At 48.0% G+C, this 20199-nt stretch overlaps 1 protein-coding gene across 5 annotated transcripts in view; it reads left to right on the top strand.

Moving 5' to 3' along the window:
* The window catches only part of LOC109921650 (CDC42 small effector protein 1-B-like), a 47706-nt gene that overhangs the window by 24029 nt on the left and 3478 nt on the right, over positions 1 to 20199 (top strand). For 2 of the 5 annotated variants that reach the window (XM_048620400.1, XM_048620397.1), the window contains exons 2-4: positions 4028 to 4330; positions 9218 to 9322; positions 17854 to 17974. In XM_048620400.1, the coding sequence (XP_048476357.1) occupies positions 4277 to 4330; positions 9218 to 9322; positions 17854 to 17958 (264 nt within the window). In that variant the 5' untranslated portion in view covers positions 4028 to 4276 and the 3' untranslated portion in view covers positions 17959 to 17974. Of the gene's footprint in view, positions 1 to 19; positions 144 to 164; positions 435 to 4027; positions 4331 to 9217; positions 9323 to 17853; positions 17975 to 20199 lie in introns of those variants that run through there. The other 3 variants (XM_048620398.1, XM_048620401.1, XM_048620399.1) reach the window with 3 other exon arrangements.

The raw sequence follows: 20199 nt of genomic DNA, 5'->3' as shown, positions 1-20199 counted from the left end.
CCCTGTCACTGGGAGTGTTTGATGGGGGGAGAAGTGTAGAGGAAGCTTTACTTTCAGTGTAAATGAGCAGACAAATCACTCCGTGTGTGTGGGACTGTGTGTCCTCTTCCTGTTTGTTCACCGTCCCTGGCCCAGGTGAGGAGGTAAGGCCGGGGGTCTCCATCTTGTCGAGCTGCAGGGGGACGGGAGGGAGGGAGGGGAGTGAGGCGGGGGTTGGGTGCGTCGGTTATGACTCGGAGGGAGAGGCCGTCGCTTGGAAACGCGACCCCGCGGATCCGTGGCCTACAGCCCGGGGCTGGGCCTCGGCCGCCTCTTCACTCCCACCTCGCGGCCTGCACCCCGTCGTCAGGCCTCGGCCTCGATTGGCTCAGCCTCCCATGTCCTTGTGAACGCTTTCCCGGGGACGGGCAGCATCGAGAGCCGCGCTTTCTGAGGTAAACCTCGCCTCCTTTTTAAAATTGTTATCGTTTAATTATTATTTTATAACTACATTTTTAATTTTGAAAGATTTTTAGTAGTTTAATATATTTTTAAATTAATTAAAAATATGCTTTTTAATTTCAAAATTTTATTAAATTGTAATTATTTTTAATTAAATTTTTGAAAAATTTTTCACTTTTTAAAATTATTTACAAATTTTTAAACCTATTTTTAAGAATATTTTTAATTACTCAATTTTTGCCATTATTTTCAAAAATGATTTTTAATTATTTTAACTTACTATTAAGTTTAATTATTTTCAAATTTTTTACATTTTAAAAATATTTAAAATTTAAAAATAAAAATAATTTGATTAAGTATTTTCATTGTATTAAATTTTTTATTTTTTAAAACTTTTTTAAAAATATTTTTATTTGATCTTTTTGGTCATTGTTTTTTTAAAATAATGCTTTCTAATTGTTTTAATTTTTAAAAAATAATTTTTGAATTTTTAAAGAAATTAATTATTTTGTTTTCAGATCAGGCATTAAAACAAGATGCTCGATATTTTTTTTTTCCTTTATGGGTAGGATTTCTATCTGAGGGTCAGTCACAGCAGTGGCTGATGGAAAGGAACCAGATTGGAGAATAAGAACTTCCACCCCTGAGTGAAGTGGGAAGAATAAAGGGTAAAATTGGTCAGGATGGGGTGAAAATAATTTGGAGAAAATAGGCGAAAATGTGGGATTGTGGGACTACTCACTCGGGTGGTGGGGGATGTGGTGAACACTTTTTTTTTTAATCCTTCCATCTTTCTGCCTTTTGGTTTATTTTTCTGTGCTTTGAGATGATGACACTATACGTGGTGTGCCTCAAGGATCGGTGCTGGGTTTGCTGCTTCTTGTCATTTATACAAATGATTTGGATGTGAATATAGGAGGAATGGTTAGTAAGTTTGCGGATGACACCGAAATTGGAGGCGTAGTGGAGTGGGAAGAAGGTTATCTCGGAGTTCAGCGGGAGCTCGATCAAGGTGGACAAATGGGCCGAGGAGTGGCAGATGGAGTTTAATTTTGATAAATGTGAGGTGTTGCGTTTTGCCAGGACTTAACACAGTTAATGGTAGGGCCCTGGGGAGTGGTGCTGAACAAAGAGACCTTGAGGTGCATCTCTATGCCTCTGCTTGGTATGCTTGGCTTTATTGGTCAGTGCACTGAGTGTAGGAATTGGGAGGTCATGTTGAGGCCACTTTTGGAATACTGCATTCAGTTGTGGCCTCCTTGCTGTGCAAAAGGTGTTGTGAAACTTTGAAAGGGTTCAGAACACATAGCACAGTGGTTAACACTGCTGCCTCTTGGCACCAGGGACCTGGGTTCGATTCTCCCCTCGGGTCACTTTCTGTGTGGAGTTTGCACATTTTCCCTGTGTCTGCGTGGGTTTCCTCCGGGTGCTCCGGTTTCCTCCCACAGTCCAAAGATGTGCAGGCGAGGCGGATTGGTCATGCTAAATTGCCCATATTGTTCAGGGATGTGTAGATTAGGTGGGTTATCGGGGGATGGGTCTGGGTGGGATGCTGTGAGGGTCAGTGTGGACTTGTTGGGCCAAAGGGCCTGTTTCCACACTGTAGGGATTCTGTGATCTATTGCCAAGTTTGGAGGGTTTTAGCAATAGGGAGAGACTGAATAGGTTGGGACTATTTTCTGTGGAGTGTCAGAGGCTGAGGTGTGACATTAGAGGTTTGTAAAATCATGAGGGGCATGGGTAGGGAGAATAGTCAAGGTCATTTCCCCAGGGTAGGGGAGTCCCAAACTAAAGGCAGAGGTTTAAGGTAAGAGGGGAAAGATTTGAAAGGGACCTAAAGGGCCTGCATTTGCAGTGTAGGGATTCTATGACCTAAGGGTCCTTGGTTCAATTCTGGGCAGAATCAGCAGACCCTTCTGTTTCAGTGTTTCTTTAATCAGGCTCTCCAGCATGGTAGCGTCCATACTGAACTAGGAGGTCCAGTTTCAAATCCCAGCACTGCTGTGGAGTTATGTCCTAACATCTTGGAACAGGTTGATTAGAAATCTGTACGTGCCATAGTTGACCAGGAGGGTCGTTGCCCTTCCCTGACAAGCTGGCATGTGGTGGCAGCCCTGAAATTGACCTCTGTGACCGGGGGCTCGCGAAAGGGAGTATGGAGGCAGGAAGGAATTAGCCAGGGCTCCGACTGCTCACGTGAGGGGCCCTCCAAGCAGGGTGCTTGGATTGTCAGTGGTGCCTCCCGCAGTTAACCAGCTGACTCGAGTGAAGGAATGCCACTGTCTGGTATAGCAAAGCCGAACACACCACCTCCAATAGTGCAGATTGAGGGTGAGATTGAATGAAAGAGAGGGGAGGTAATGTCCTAGTGATAGCTATAAATTTAAATGTAGTATCTCCTTACAATCTAGATTTTCCCTTGTCTGGGCTTGTGTTTGACTCCAGACTCACAGCAACATGGTTACCTCTCAGCTAGGCTCCACTGTGGCCGAGGGAGACACGAGTTGAAGGGCATTTGGAGATGGGCATCAAATGCTGGCCCAGTCGGTGATGCCTACATCCCAAGAAATGGAGTCAGTGTTAATGGGCCTTTTTTTTATTTTTTTGGTGGTTTGTTTACATTGATGCTTTTTTTTTATCCGGGTTGAGATTCTGGGAGAGCGTCTTGGTTATCCTAGAGGAGGAAGCCCAAATTTGGTCTGTGCGATTCTGAGACTGTGTGTCTTCTTTGAAGCCAGCATTCTGGGAGCATCCCTGCACAGGAGGAGGCTATTCAGCTACTCTTACTCCTGCCCTTTGGCCCTGTATCCCGGTGAAGTGAGAGCATGATCCCATTTGGAATCAGAGTTCTGCAGCACGGGAACAGACATCTTTGGTCCGACCCGTCCATGCTGACCAGATTATCCTAAATTAATCTAGTCCTATTTGCCAACATTTGACCCATATCCTTTTAAACCCTCCCTATTCACGTACCCATCCAGATCCCTTTTCAATGTTGTAATTGTACCAGCCTCCACCACCTCCTCTGGCAGCTTGTTCCATACACCCACCACACTCTGTGTGAAAAAGTTGCACCCCCGCCCCCCCACCCCACCCCCCCAACGCCGAGAAAAAGACCTTGACTATTCACCCTATCTATGCCACTCGTGATTTTATAAACCTCTGTAAAGGTCACCCCTCAGTCTCCTACACTCCAGGGAAAATAGCCCCAGCCTATTCAGCCTCTCCCTATAGCTCAAACCCTCCAACCCCAGCAACATCCTTGTAAATCTCTTCTGAACCCTTTCAAGTTTCACAACATCCTTCCTTTAGCAGGGAGACCAGAATTGAACACAGTATTCCAAAAGTGGCCCTAATCAATGACCTTTACAGCCGCAACATGACCTTCCAACTCCTATACTCAATGCACTGACCAATAAAGGCAATCTCTGAAGCAGACTGAGGGTTTTTGCCAGGAAAGGGGTTGGGACATTTAGAGCATTTATTATTTTCGCAGCAGGAAGGAATTCTCTTCTCCTGTCTGTCACGTTTCCCATCACCTGCTGTGCTGCATCAATTTATAATCCGTTTCTTCTCCCTCCAACAGGCCTGGGCTCAACAGGAACAGAATTTCGAAAGATCACAGGGGAGCCGGTGTGCTGAACTTTGACCTACGGCTGATATCTGTAGGTCTGCCCTCGACTGCCAGCTGAGATTTGTAAACCCAGGCCGACTGCCCCATGTAGTCTATCGATTGCCCCCCGCCGAATTGTGGCACGTGTGTTGGGGCAGGGTAAGGGGACAATCCTAGGCCTGAGTGAATCCGTCCAGGAGGCATTGGCAGAGACCCGAGGGAATGAGCGACTTCTGGTTGTGTTTTGGCTGCTCGGAGGTTGAGAAGGCCCAGCCAGTAAGTGCAGCGTGATTTTTTTTCTATCGTACCGGTCTCTTCTTGTGTCTGCCCTTGATTGTCAATCTTCAGTGAGACCAGCCACTGGTGGAGCATCGTCTGTTGCTTGGGATGATGGGCATGCCACAGGGCTAGTAATCCAGAGATATCATTTCGAATGCCACCTTGGCACAAATTCGATCGATGAATTAAGCCTAGAATTTGTTTTTTAAGCAGGGAAAGGTCAGGGCAGGTAAACTGGTTGGGGACTCTAGGACTAGTCTAAGAATTCAGTAGAGATGTCGAGAGGCACTTGTACAAGCACAAGTTCTGAACGCTGTCTAGATTTAATTTGATTTATTATTGTTGCACGTACTGCAAGACAGTGAAAAGTATTGTTTGGCAGGCTGCTGTTATTTTTAAATCTGAGCTAGGTACGTTTTTGTGAAGCATGTTGCTGGAGTCACGTGTGGGCCAGACCGGGTAAGGACGGCAGTTACTTTCCCTAAAACATTAGTGAACCGGGTGCGTTTTTCTTTTAAACCCCAGACAACTGACAATAATTCCAGATTTTACTTTTAAATACTTCACATTCCAACATTTGCCATGATGTAGGATTTGAACCCAGGTCTCCAGAGCAATAACAGAAATTGCTAGAAAGGCTCAGCAGGTCTGGCAGCGTCAGTGGAGAGAAATCGAGAGTTAACGTTTCGGGTTGAGTGACCCTTTCTCGGAACATTACCTGGGGTCTTTAGATTACTTGTCCCAGTGACAATACCATTGAGCCTCCCCTGTTGTTTTGAAAAACGGTTGAAAGCTCATCTCCGTGATGGCAACTGCCAACTGTACGGAAACGCCCGTCGGGGGTCACTAACTGGGGAAGGAGATCGGCCGTCGTTACCTGATCTGGACCTACATGTGGCTCCAGACACCCCACAGCAATGGGGTTGACTCTTCGCCACCTTAATCTGAACAGTTAGGGGTAGGCTATAATTGTTGCCCCAGTCAGTGTTGCCCAAATCCGTTGGATGGAGGGGGATGGGAGTTGGCGGGGGGGGGGGGAAGGGGGATGTTGGATGGGGAAGAGAAAATGAAAGACTGCCCTGATTGATCTGAGGTGACAAATGTAATCTTCACTACTCAAGGAACAGTGTAGCCTCTTTGATGCTTCTTGGGCAAGTAAATGCCGTTGAGTCTGTGTTGTCTGCGTGTGTTTGTGAGAGTGAGAGGAGGGAGGAGACCCACGGCAGTGTAAATCATAGAATCTTACAGTACAGAAAGAAGCCATTCGGCCCATCGTGTCTGTACCAGCTCCCAAAAGAGCTATCTGGCTGGTCCCACTTTGCAGCTCCATCTCAATACCCCTCTTAAAGCAGAAAGGCTTGTTGTGCTGCCTTATGTAGCTGAACTGTCACCTCCCTGGTTAGTAGGCCATGGGGCCTGGTTCTCTATAAATAAAAATGTGTAAAAGTCTGATCCAGTTATATCCTTCACCACTTGAGGGTTTTTATTTTGTCTGTGGGGTGGATGGGGGAAACAGAGCTGGACCAGAGACTGACTTCAGTCTAGGTTAACCTTAATTCAAGCATCGATGCTGGGGAGGGAGTGTAAGAGGGGTCAAAGTTTACACGCTGTTCCTGTTCTGAATGTTTACGCCGCAGATTCGTGACATGGCGTAGGAGGCTGCTGGGCCTTCAGCCGGTACCCCATAACTCTGCCTCTATTTAAATAATCACCCAATGCCCGCTTGGATGCCTCAGTTGAACCTGCCCCTACCACAATTCCAGGCATTGCATCTCCATAGAGAAGGTGATGGCCTAGTGGTATTCTCGCAGAGAACCAGGTAACCTGGGTTTGAATCCCACCACGGTAGAATTTGAATTCAATAAAGAATCTGGAATTACAAGTCTAATGATGACCATGAACCCATTGTAAGAAAAACCCATCTGGTTCACTAATGCCCTTTAGGGAAGGAGTCTACCATTCTAGTCTGGCTAATATGTGACTCCAGACCCACAGCAATGTGGTTGACTCTTAACTGCCCCCTGGGCAATTAAGGATGGACAATAAATGCTGGCCTAGCCGGCGATGCCCTCACATACAACACAGAAACGGACTCCTTGTATGTGTTGTCTAGGCAGACCCCCACGTGATATGGAAAGCATCTATCAAATCTCCTCTCGGGCTTCCAACTTCCTCCAATCTGTCCCTATAATTGCAGTGTCTCGGTCCTAGAACCATTCTCGTAAACCTCTTCTGCACTCTTTCCAATACGTTCACGTCTTCCCTGAACTGTGGTGCCCGAAGCTATACACAGTACTCCAGATATACGGCCAGTGTCTTCTATAACTTTCCTACTCCCACTGGATGACTCAGTGGCTCAGTGGTTAGCGGCAGGGACCCAGGCTTGATACCAGCCTCGGGTGACTGTGTCTGAGTGGAGTTTGCACATTCTCCCACCGTGTCTGCATGGGTTTCCTCTGGGTGCTCCGGTTTCCTCCCATAGTCCAAAGATGAGCAGGTTAGGGTGGATTGGTCGTGCTAAATTGTCCTATAGTGTCCAGGGATGTGCAGATTAGGGTGGATTGGTCTTGGGGGAATTCGGGGTTACAGGGATAGATAGGGAGGTACGTCAGGGTGTGATGCTGTTTGGAGGGTCACTGTGGACTCAATGGGCTGAATGGCCTGTTGCCACACTGTAGAGATTCTATGATACTTGACTACTTCTGAAACCTAAAATACTGTTGTTTGCCTCTATCTGTCCTGTTGGTTTCAGTAACTTATGTACATATACACCCAGTTCTCTAATCTCCCTCACACCCTTTTAGAATAGTTCTTTGTACCACTTCAAGTTCTACATTGTCCTCCTCACAGTTTTACGATTCTCCTCAAGTTTCGTCTTCTGAAAACTGTTCCCTGCTCAGGAAGATCCAAGTCTTTCATGTAATCCCTGGGGAAACTCCGCTACAAACCTTCATCCAGCCTGAAAAATACCCAATAATTACTTCTGTGTTTCCTATTCCTCAGCCAGTTTTTTGTCCATAGAGTCATTCAGCATGGAAACAGACCCACTTCAATCCTACCAGTCCAATTTATGTACTTCTCCAAATGCCTTTTGAATGTTGTAACTGTACCCACATCCACCACTTCCTCAAGAAGTTCATTCCACAGACAGACCACCTTCTGTGTAAAACATTTGCTTCTTGCGTCTTTTTTAAATCTCTTTCCTTCAAGATGTGTCCCCTAGTCTTGAGATCCCCCATCCTAGGGAAAAGACAACTATTGTTAACTCTGTCTATACCCTTCATCATTATTTTGTAAACCTCTATAAGGTCATCTCTCCTACACTCCAGTGAAGAAGTGTCAGCCTGTCCATGTTTGTACTGTTCATTTTATTCCACAAGCTATAACCTTCCTTGCCAGCCTGTGGTATCAAACACCTCCTACAAGTCCCTATAGACCACATCCACAGCATTACCTTCATTAGCCCTCTCTATCATCTCCTCTGAAAGAGTTGGACACAATGTTCCCTGAACAAATCCATGCCCACTCTTCCAAGTCATGAATTCTATCCCAAATAACTTTCTATATGTTTTCCCACCACCGCAGTTAAATGATCTGGTCTGGAGTTACTGGCAGAGTACAATCCTTAAGAGATTTAAAAAAAAAGACATGAGGGGCAAATTTTTTTTACAGAGGGTGACTTGCATATGGAATGAACTTCCTGAGGAAGTGGTGGATGCGGGTACAGTCACAATGTTTAGAAGACATTTGGATATGTCCATGAATAGGAAAGGTTTGCAGAGATATGGGCTAGGAGCAGGCAGTGGAACTAGTTTAGTTTGGGATTATGGAGTGGTTGGACTGAGGGGTCTGTTTCCGTCCTGTATGACTCTATGACAAATGTTTCAGCATCATCCCCCAGAAAGAACCTGCACTTTTCTGCTGTAACAGTAACTGTAGGGTCCATCGCATCCATTTCTGAAAGCGGGTGTTATCCAAGGAAAGCTTCCTTGTGAACAGTGCAGGTCCCAATCAATATTGGCACTGGGATTATCAGCGAGATTCTGCATGGAGTGCTGGTGTGTTTAATCAGATGTGGGCAGTGGAGATTAAGTGGAAACTCTCCTGCACCCATTACAAATAGACGACACAAAGTGAAACTGTGATGGTAGGGTGAGGAGGTACGTGCTTGGAGGGCGACGCTTTGTAAAAAAACAGTCTTACAAGTGTGACAAGATAGGCTCCGGTTGTATCCTTCGCCACCAGACTTTCTATGATGGAACATAATTCCTGCAGTGAGTTTTGAACCTGCTTCTCATCCAACGCCGTTTTGAAAAGAGCTGATCTGGGTGTTACCCAAATGTCGGAGCTTACTGTGTATAATCTGGCTGCCTATTATTCCTACTTTCGATTACAACTTAGTTTCTTTAAGTGGTTGTTGGAAATGTTTGGTGTCAAGGGTTTTGCAGGTTCTTTAATCTTTACTCTGTCTCCACAGATACTGCCAGATCTGCTGAGTTTCTCCAGAACTTCCTGTTTGTTTCAGATTTCCAGCACCCACAGTACTTTTCTGATATGATGATCCTCTGTCCTTTGCATCTTTTATTCTATGCCAGGATGTGGACTTTACTGTCTCACTCAGTAAATTGCCCATTCTGAGTTGCCCTTAAGACCGTGAAGAGCGGAGGAAAAGGTGACAGAGACAGGGAGGGGGTGTAGGGGGCTGGAGGAGGTGACAGAGGTATGGACGGGTGTAGGGGGACAGTCTGTTCTGCATTTGCCTGATGGATCCGTGGAGAGGTAGGAGCTGGGGGTATTGGGGGGGGGGGGGGGGGGGGGGGGGGGGGGGGGGGGTGGTGCTGTGATGTGGTCTCGCCGTGTTAACCCAATACTTCAATTCCGCAGAAAAAACGGAAACGTATCGACAGGAGTATGATTGGAGAGCCCATGAACTTCGTGCACTTGACGCACGTCGGGTCAGGAGACATGTCAAGCCAAGGCTTCTCGATGGTGAGTCACCGAGTGTGCTTTCGGGCACTTCCTTCTGGTATCCCTGAGTCTGGCCTTGGAGACTGGGTAAACCCTTCTGGGACGGAGTCGGGGAAAAGGAGTAATTGTGGATTCTGCCTGAGGATATGATATGGATTCACGGTTGAATGTTGCGTGCTACAGACACTCTAAGATCAAGCGACTGTAGATGGAAGACCTTGCGTTGACTGACTTGTGCCACGCAGCTAGAGAATTCCTCTTGAGGTGTCGTCACTGTTGTGATGTACAAAATGCATTAGCCAATCAGTGCCCTGCATGCTCCCACAGTTGGCACTGGGAGGGCGACCCAGGTTATCTGTTTTTCTGTGAACTTTTGGGTTTTGGTGTCCGGTTCCTGTTCATTGGCAGCAGTAAGGTCTGGGAAATCCACTAAGAGGGTGGATGGGAGCTTCAGATAAATGTGTACATCTCCGACAGTGCCTGCCCCCTCAGCGCTGACCACCTCCTCCTCCTCCTCCTGTGCCCATTCTCTCGGCACTGACCCTCCGACGGTGTGGCGCTCCCCTGGCTCCGACCTGCTTGCTGGTCACTAAATCAGCCCCTTTTCACTTCCAATCCCTTCTCTCCAGGAATGTCAAGCCTGGAGTTTTGAAATCCTTGCCAACTAGTCATGTGGTTGTATCCCTGAAGTGCTGAAGATTACGGGGTGGTCTAATTGAAGGGGCTGTGGGCGTTGTCCCCCCCCCCCCCCCTTTACTTTCCATCAGCGAGGAGTGTTACAGCACACCGAGTCGAAGAGCCAGTGGTTGCTGCTTGGCTGGTCTCGAGCGCTGTGTGGTCACTGCGGTAATTCGGGGAAACCTCGTTACAAACGTGTGTGCAACAAGTTCCCACAAGCAGTGATTCAATGGCTACCCTTTGGACAAGGTGGGGGGGGTGCAGCGTGGGGGAATGGAGCGCAGACCGGATCCCGCACTTCCCTCAGGACTACCGGACGGAAGGGTCAGGTTAGCTCGAGGTTTGGAGTCGCTGGTCCCCCGAGCTGGTATCGGTGGCAAGAGAAAGAGAGCCGCTCACTCCCCCTCAATAAGAGGAGAGGAGAGGGGAGGGTTTGCATTGCAGTTGCTTGGCTCCTCAACCATGGGAGAGGCACCTCCTGCACTCTGATAACTGGAGTGGTTGAGGGCTCAGTGTTGAAGCTTTAAGATCTCGGTGGCCTGGCTCAGCCTTGAGCAGACCGATTTGGCTTGGGTTTTCTGAACCGAATGTGCTTGAAAACTGCCACTCCAGATAAATGTCGGAGGGCCAACTCGAAATCTTTCTGCAGGAGATTCGGAATGGACTCAGTGTTAATGGTGTTTCTCTCCACAGATGCTGCCAGACCTACTGAATTTGTTCAGCACCTTTGTATTTTCCACTCTTCCTCCATGCCTTCATTCCCCCTGCCTCCCTCTCTCATAGAAACATAGAAAATTGGGGCAGATGTAGGCCATTCAGCCCTTCGAGCCAGCTTCGCTCTTCAGTACTGTCATGGTTGATCATCCAACTGAGTTCCCTGCTTTCTCCCCTATTGATTCGTTCAGAACTATATCCAACTCCTTTTTGAGAACATTTGATTTTTCAGCCCCGACTGCTTTCTGTGGCAGAGAATTCCATAGGCGCCCCACTCTGGGTGAAGATATTTTCCCCTCTCCATACACTTCTCTGCTGCCCCACCCTTCCAATAACCCCCTTGAGCTTGCACAGCCCATATCCCGACCCCTTTTTTCCCCTTCTGGTATATTCAGAATCGAGAGAGAGAGAGTTCTGTGGACGCTGGACAGAGTTGAGGTTCTGAGTCCAGTATCATTTTACAGTGGAGAAAATTCTGATTTGAGGAAAAAGAAACCCAATTGAATTCGATGTATCCTGAAAGAAAAGGCCTGCATTTCTGACGACCGACTCCCCACCCCCAGGCCTGTCGAAGGTTAAGGCAGAGGTAACAAGGTATAGAGCTAGATGAACACAGCAGGCCAAGCAAAATCAGAGGAGCAGGAAGGCTGACGTTTCGGGCCTAGACCCCCCTTCAGAAATGGGGGAGGGGAAGGGGGTTCTGAAATAAATAGGGAGAGAGGGGGAGGCAGATAGAAGATGGATAGAGGAGAAGATAGGTGGAGAGGAGACAGACAGGCCAAAGAGGCGGGGATGGAGCCAGTAAAGGTGAGTGTAGGTGGAGAGGTAGGGAGGAGATAGGTCAGTCCAGGGAGGATGGACAAGTCAAGGGGGCGGGATGAGGTTAGTAGGTAGGAGATGGGGGTGGGGCTTGATGTGGGAGGAAGGACAGGTTAGGGAGGCAGGGACGAGCTGGGCTGGTTTTGGGATGTGGTAGAGGGAGGGGAGATATTGAAGCTTGTGAAGTCCACATTGATACCATTGGGCTGCAGGGTTCCCAAGCGGAATATGAATTGCTGTTCCTTCAACCTTCGGGTAACATTGTTGTGGCACTGCAGGAGGCCCAGGATGGACATGTTGTCTGCAGAATGGGAGGGGGAGTTGAAATGGTTTGCGACTGGGAGGTGCAGTTGTTTATTGCGAACCGAGCGTAGGTGTTCTGCAAAGCGGTCCCCAAGCCTCTGCTTGGTTTCCCCGATGTGGAGGAGGCCACAACGGGAACAGCGGATGCAGTATACCACATTAGCAGATGTGCAGGTGAACATCTGCTTGATGTGGAAAGTCTTCTTGGGGCCTGGGATGGGGGTGAGGGAGGAGGTATGGGGGCAGGTGTAGCACTTCCTGCGGTTGCAGAGAAAAGTGCCAGGTGAGGTGGGGCTGGAGGGGAGTGTGGAGCAGACAAGGGAGTCACGGAGAGAGTGGTCCCTCCGGAAAGCAGATAAGGGTGGGGAGGGAAAAATGTCTTTGCTGGTGGGGTCGGATTGCAGATGGTGGAAGTGTCGGAGGATGATGCGTTGGATCTGGAGGTTGGTGGGATGGTATGTGAGGATGAGGGGGATTCTGTTTTGGTTGTTATTGCAGGGAGGGGGTGTGAGGGATGAGTTGCGGGAAATACGGAAGACATGGTCGAGGGCGTTCTCGACCACTGAGAGGGGGAAGTTGCGGTCCTTGAAAAACGAGGACATCTGAGATGTACGGGAGTGGAATGCCTCATCCTGGGAGCAGATGCGGTGGAGGCGAAGGAATTGGGAATAGGGGATGGCATTTTTGCAGGAAGGTGGGTGGGAGGAGGTGTATTCTAGGTAGCTGTGGGAGTCGGTGGGCTTGAAATGGATATCGGTTTCTAGGTGGTTGCCGGAGATGGAGACAGAGATCCAGGAAGGAGACAGAGGTATTAGAGAGGGTCCAGGTGAACTTAAGGTTGGGGTGGAAGGTGTTGGTGAAGTGGATGAACTGATTGAGGTCCTCGTGGGAGCACGAGGCGGCGCCAGTACAGTCATCAATGTAACGGAGGAAGAGGTGGGGTTTAGGGCCAGTGTAGGTACAGAGGAGGGATTGTTCCACGTAACCTACAAAGAGGCAGGCATAGCTTGGGCCCATGCGGGTACCCATGGCCACCCCCTTTGTCTATAGGAAGTGGGAGGAATTGAAAGAGAAGTTGTTGAGGGTGAGGACAAGTTCGGCTAAGCGGATGAGGGTGTCAGTGGAGGGGGACTGGTCGGGCCTGCGGGACAGGTAGAAGCGAAGGGCCTGTAGGCCATCTGTATGGGGAATGCAGGTGTATAGGGACTGGACGTCCATGGTAAAGATGAGGTGTTGGGGACCGGGAAATTGGAAGTTCTGGAGGAGGTGGAGGGCGTGGCTGGTGTCATGGATGTAGGTAGGGAGTTCCTGGACCAAGGGTGAGAAAATGGAGTCGAGATAGGTGGAGTTAAATTTGGTGGGGCAGGAGCAGGCGGAGACGATGGGTCGACCAGGGCAGTCAGGTTTGTGGATTTTGGGAAGGAGATAGAAGCGGGTGGTGCGGGGTTGGGGAACGATGAGGTTGGAGGCTGTGGGTGGGAGGTCACCTGAAGTGATGAGGTTGTGGATGGTTTGGGAAATGGTGGTTGGGGGTGGGGTCATGATCAAGGGGGCGGTAGGAGGAGGTGTCAGAGAGTTGGCGTCTGGCCTCGGCGATGTAGAGGTGAGTGTGCCATACTACAACTGCGCCTCCCTTGTCCGCAGGTTTTATGGTGAGGTTGTGATTGGAGCGGAGGGCTGCACATTCTGTGGGGGAGAGGATGGAGTGGGTGAGAGGGGTGGTCAGGTTGAGGTGATTGATGTCACGACAGCAGTTGGAGACGAAGAGGTCGAGGGAGGGTAGGAGGCCTTGGGGTGGTGTCCAGGAGGAGGGTGTGTGTTGGAGGCGGAAGAAGGGGTCAGTAGAGGGAGGGTTAGGCTCACCGTTGAAGAAGGCAGCCAGTTTTAATTGTTGCAGCAGTAGGAAATCCTATTGTGTACAAGTCTCCCCACATTGTCCTTAATGTGAGACTTGTTTACGAGCTGTTGGGAGATTCCTGACATTCCCGGAGGGGGAGGGGAAGCTGTGACTACGCGTCACGTGGTCAGGATGACAATAGCCCCCTTTTATATTTTTTTCACAGAGAGCTGTCTCTTGGTCCTGTTTTGATCGTGTGACTCCAGGTCCCGTGTATTGTGTCACAGGATGGTGCCATTCTATCAAATGAAGTATTCTGGTCAGGGCTGGCTTCTGGTGCATTGTAACTCGATAAGTAAATAGCTGGGAGTGGCTGCATTAATCATCCTGCTGAGAGTTCAGAGTCAAATGCCCTTCATTTGAATTGACACTCCCTGGACTAACTGGCTCTTGTCAGCTGAGAGTTATCAGTGCCATTAAAAAGGACTTGGAGGCTTATCATGTGAATTTAACTATGGGGCTGGAGAACAGAAATAAGTCTCTCTCGCTCACTACACCCCCTTTGCCTTTGGGTCGAGACTTCAAGTGGCACTTTAGGGCAAGGTCAACAAATTAGTACTAATGATAAGACTCCCCCACCCCAGAGCTTTAGTTAATAATGTTAGAAATCACACGACACCAGGTTATAGTCCAACGGGATTATTTGAAAACCCAACCTTTCTGAGCCTCGCTGCTCCTTTAGGTGTGAGTGAGAGAGGTAGTATCCGACACAGAATTTAAGTAAAAAGTCAAAGGGAGGTGACGGATAGGGAGGGGGCAAAGGGGCCAGAGCGGGTGACAGGGATAGGGAGGGGGCAAAGGGGCCAGAGCGGGTGACAGGGATAGGGAGGGGGCAAAGGGGCCAGAGCGGGTGACAGGGATAGGGAGGGGGCATAGGGGCCGGAGCAGGCGACGGGGGGGGGGAGGGGGCGACGGGGATGGGGAGGGGGCCGGAGGGGGCGACGAGAGATAGGGAGGCCTGTCGGACATGTTGAGTGGTTGTTGTCAGAATATTTATCCGCCCTGTCCTTACCCCAGTCAACCTGATGTAAAATGTGCAACGACCAAGAATAGAAGTCGGTGTCTTAGATTTTGCCCTTTTATAGCCATTTCAAAATGTTGCTGAATCTAAAAATCCCCTCCCAATATCATAAAAACCTGCAGCATGTCTGCAGATTGGACTGTTGGGAATAGAAGTTACAGGAGGTTGTTTGGCCCATCCATCCTGGCCTCTGCCAATTTCCTGCAGTGTTCCAGTAGGCCCTGATGTTTTTAGGAAGTTATTGCTCTTAATGTTGAATATACATGAGCTGGCACTGCTGACTCAGGTGGAGAATGATCAAAATCCACCATCTCCTGACTAAATGAAGACACCCTGGCTCACCTCGGTCCTAAACAGCCTGTTCTTTATTCCGAGACTGTGCCCCTGGACGTGGATTTCCACACAGTCTCGATCACTGATGGCTTGCCATTTCATCAGCTGCTGCCCCCTCCGTGTTGGGGAAACTCCATTAGGTAGCACTCTGTTTAATTTCACATCCCACTTTCCTTTTTGGCTGGCCTTGGAAGATCCCACTCCCGCTGTCAGCAGTTCATCCTGTGATGAGTGTCACCAGCATAGGATGACTGGTCACTTATTGGTGTTAGCAGTAAGCTTGCTGTGTGCAACTTGGCTGACCCATTTTCTCCCTCACGACACTTTGCAAAGAGTTTTGCTGGCCTTGTTGCTGTTCAGCGCATCCAGGAGGCCATCGAAGGGTCTGTTTCCTTGCTGTACATCTCTGACTCTAACTGGGAGCATTGTTCCTTCTGAGCTGTGTGGTCATGAGGCAGCTACTGCTGTGGGATTGACCCAAACAGCTCAAACTAACCATGAAGTATTGAGCACCGTGCTCGCCAATGAGTAGTTGAAACATCATCCGTTCAATGGGTGTGAACTGGCAGGCTCCTTGCCCTGGGCCTTCCATCAGAGGTGCCCTGTAATCAGCCTGGGTTCTGCTGGGTCAAGGAGACATTTAAAAACCATCTCCCGTTTCCCTGTCACGGGGGCTAACTGGATAGGAAGGAGATGGGGTTCAGAGGAACATGTCAATGTCAATAATAGTTTATCGCGCATTAATTGTGGCCAATTATCAGGGTACGACTGCTTTTAAGATTTTAGACCAGTGTTACTGTATATTGTCTGTGTATGTGATGTTGCTTTGAACTGGAGCTCTGTCTCTGTTGCTCTAGTCTCTGTGTGTGTGTCTCTGTCTCCCTGTCACTCCCGTTTTCCTCTGTATCTTCACTCCTGACTAATTCTGCCTGTTTCTCTCTATCTCTAACCCCTGTCTCTCTCTCTTTAGCTTTCGCTCTCGCTCCCATTTCCCCCTCTGTATCCTGACTAGTTCTGTTTCTGTAACCCATCTGTCTGTCTCTCTCTGCTGCCGTCTGTGTTTCTATCATCCTGACTTCCCCTCCTGCCACCTCCTGAGAGTGTGTGGTGATGACTGTCAGGTACTGTCATTTGCACCAGCTGCTGGGTCCCATGCCATCAATCGAATGAATCCACTGGAGAGATGCTGGAAACTGAAGCATTGTGTATTCTAGATGTGTCTGTTCTGCCAGGACCGAATAAGAGGGCGGTTGTGATGGTCGTGGTTGGGGGTGGGAGGGTGTCGCTGTTGCTGATAATGATTCTGCAGCTGCTCAAAGAAAAGACCCTTTCTATGGAATTAATTTCACAAAAAGAGAGAAAAACCGCCAGTCAACACCCCCTGTTATTCTTTTGTTGCCTGTTTGTTACGGTGTGATTTCTTTCTAATGTTTTTACCCGACCACGGCACACTTAAAGGAGACAAACTGGGAACAGGAGGAGGCCACTCAGCCCCTCGGTCCTGCTCGGCCATCTGATAAAATCACGGTGCAGTAGATTCTGGCCTCAATCAGCCGCCAGCAAATAACGCTCAGCTTCCTTGTCGATCTAAGTTCTGTCTAACTTGCCCTTTTTTTAATTATTCAGTCTCCCCGTTGACTGGGAAGAGAAGAGAGAGTTCCACAGCCCTCTGAAAGAAAAGATTGTTTCAACTTGCAAGTGCCCTTCCCCATTCTTTCACTCTTGCCTCATGACCGCACAGCTGAGAAGGAGCAATGCTCCCAGTGAGTCATAGAGCAATACAGCACAGAAACAGACCCTGTGGTCCAACTCGTCCATGCCAACCAGATATCCTAAATTAATCTAGTCCCATTTGCTGGCATTTGGCCCATTATCCCTCTAAACCCTTCCTATTCACATACCCATCCAGATGCCTTTTAAATGTTGTAATTGTACCAGCCTCCTCCACTTCCTCTGGCAGCTCATTCCATAGACACACCACCTTCTGCGTGAAAAAGTTGCCCCTTAGGTCCCTTTTAAATATTGCCCCTTCTCACCTTAAACCAATGCTCTCTAGTTTTGGACTCCCCGATCCTGGGGAAAAACCTTGGCTATTCACCCTACCCATGCCTCTCATGATTTTATAAATCTCTATAAGGTCACCCCTCAACCTCTAATGTTTCAGGGAAAATAGCCCCAGCCTATACAGCCTCTCCCTATAGCTCAAACCCTCCAACCCTAGTAAATTTTCTGTACCCTCTCGAGTTTCACAACATCCTTCCTATAGCAGGGAGACTGGAACCGTGCGCAGTATTCCAAAAGCGGCCTAACCAATGTCCTGTAAGCCACAGCATGACCTCCCAACTCCTGTATTCAATGCACTGACCAATAAAGGCAAGCGTACCAGACACCTTTTTCACTATTCTGTCTACCTGCGACTCCACTTTCAAGGAAATATAAACCTGTACCCCAAGGTTTCTATGTTCGCTAACGCTGATGCAGTTCAGTGCAGTAACTGCAGCGATGAGACTGTTTTGCATTTATAGTTCATGGTGATGTTGTTGGTCATGAGATGTGGGCCAGCATTTACTTACCATCCCAGGTTGCCCCTTGACCTGAATGGCTCGCTCTCTACTTTCCCGGACAACTATTCCAGTACATCGCCCATATCTCAAGAGGTAGTTAGCACTGGGCAGCGAATGTTGGCCTTGCCTGCGATACCCACATCCCATGAATGAATGATTTAACAAAACTAAAAGCTCTAATTTTATCGCTGTTGATAAAGCTTCCTTCTTTCCCCCTCAACAGCCAGGGTCGGTACAAGAGCGGATGAAATCCAAAAGTGGTTTGGTTGCCAATTCTACTACGGATTCAAGACAGAATGTAGCAAACAGCCAGTTTTCTTCACAGTGAGCACCTCTTTCAGCAAGTAAGTCCTTCAAATAGAAAATTAACTAGACAAATACTGGACTAATGGGCAAGTTGTCTTCTGAGAACGGTTGGAATGGCTACGCTTGTATCTGCAGGAATTTGGAAGAGTAAGAGGCAAGAATTGATTAGGAATAGGCTGCATGGTTTTGTGCAAGGAAAATCGTGTCTCACGAACTTGATTGAATTTTTTTTGAAATTGAGTAACCAAAAAGATTGTTGAAGGCAGAGTGGTGGACGTTGTTTACACGGACTTCAGTAAAGCCTTTGACAAGCTTCCACACAGTGGACTAATTAGTAAAGTTAGATCACATGGGATTCAGGGTGAGCTTGCCAATTGGATACAAAATTTGCTTGAGTGCAGGAGACAGGGTGGTGGTGGAGGGTTGTTTCTTGGACTGGAGGCCTGTGACCAGTTGTGTTCCACAGCAATCGGTGCTAGGTCCACTATTGTTTGTCATTTATATAAATAATTTGAATGAGAATATGGGAGGCATGGTTAATAAGTTTGAGAATAGCACCAATTTTGGCGCCAAAAGTTGACCATGAAGAAGGTTATCTCAGATTACAAAGAGACCTTGGTCAATTGGGCGAATAGTCTGAGGAGTGGCAGATGCAGTTTAATTTGGATAAACGTGAAGCATTGCATTTTGGTAAAACAAACAAGGACAGGACTTGTACAATTCATGGTAGGGAACTGAGTTATGTTGTGGAACAGAGACACCTGGGGGTTCAAGTACATAATTCCTTGAAATTTGCATCGCAGGTAGACAGGGTGGTTAAGAAGGCATTTAGCACGTTTGCCTGCATTGCTCAGACCTTTGAGTATAGGAGTTGGGCCATCGTGTTGAGGTTGTACAGGATGTTGGGTCAGGCATCGTCAGGAGTACTGTGTGCAGTTCTGGTCACACTGTTATAGGAAGGATATCACTAACCTGGAGAGTTCAGAAAAGATTTACCAGGATGTTGCTGGGGATTGAGGGTTTGAGATATAAAAATAGACTGGATAGGCTGGGACATTTTTCATTGGAGAATTAGAGGTTGAGGGGTAACGTTATAAGAAGTTTATAAAATCATGAAGGGTATAGGTAAGGTGAACGACAAAGGTCTTGTGCCCAAGATGGGGAGTTCAAGACATTGGGGGCACATTTTTAAGGTGAAAGGGGAGAGATTTTGAAAAAGACATGAGGGCAAAAGTTTTTAGAGTGGTTTGAGTGTGAAATGAACTTCCAGAGGAAGTGGTGGATGTGGACAGAGTTACAACATTTAAAAGACACTTAGATAAGTACATGAATAGGAAAGGTTTGGAGGGATATGGGTCGAGCCGAGGCAGTGGGACTAGTTTAGTTTGGGATTATGTTCGGCATGGACTGATTGGACCGAAGGGTCTGTTTCGTGCTGCATGACTCCCTATAAGGTCTTGAGAGCTTAGACGCGGAGAAGCTGTTTACTGTTGTGAAAGAATCTAGAACTAGGGATCACTAGTTTCAAAATAATTTCAAACAGATGAGAATCTTTATTCCTGTCAGACAGTCACAAGTCTTTAGAATTCCTTCCTCAAAAGGCGGTGGAAGCAGAGTTTTTGAATATTTTTAAGACCGAGGTTGATCCTTTGTAAGCAAGGGATGTCGGGAATTGATGGGAATGTGAAATAATGATCTTGAATGGTGGAGCAGTCTTAAGGGATCAAGTGGCCTATTCCTGCACTTAATTCCTGTTCCTACTTAACCAGAGACACACTACAGCCTTGGAACTATTTAAAAAATAGCCAGGTTTGAATAGAATCCCTGCAGTGTGGAAGCAGGCCATTTGGCCCATCGAGTCCACACAGACCCTCCAAAAAGCATCCAATCCAGACCCATATCCCTGCATTTCGCATGGTCAACCCCACCAGCCAGCACGCCAGCACATCCCTGGAAACTTTGTGGGAATTTAGCATGGCCAATCCACCCTAACCTTAACATCTTTGAACTGTGGGAGGAAACCGGAAACTTGCACAGACATGGGGAGAATGTACAAACTCCGCGCAGTCGCCCAAGGGTGGAATCAAACCCGGGTCCCTGGCGCTGTGAGGCAGCAGTGCTAACCACTGAGCCACCGTGCCACCCATAATGTGATTGATGAGGAGAGTGGAATTATGGGTCCTGAATATAAACCAATGAAAATTTATTTGGAGGCAGTAGAAGGAATTTCCCCCACATTGGCACGGTGGCTCAGTGGTTAGCA

Source organism: Rhincodon typus, chromosome 46 (assembly GCF_021869965.1).
Source record: "Rhincodon typus isolate 14 chromosome 46, sRhiTyp1.1, whole genome shotgun sequence".
NCBI classification, from domain to species: Eukaryota; Metazoa; Chordata; class Chondrichthyes; order Orectolobiformes; family Rhincodontidae; genus Rhincodon; species Rhincodon typus.
This window is presented reverse-complemented; position numbering and strand designations above follow the sequence as displayed.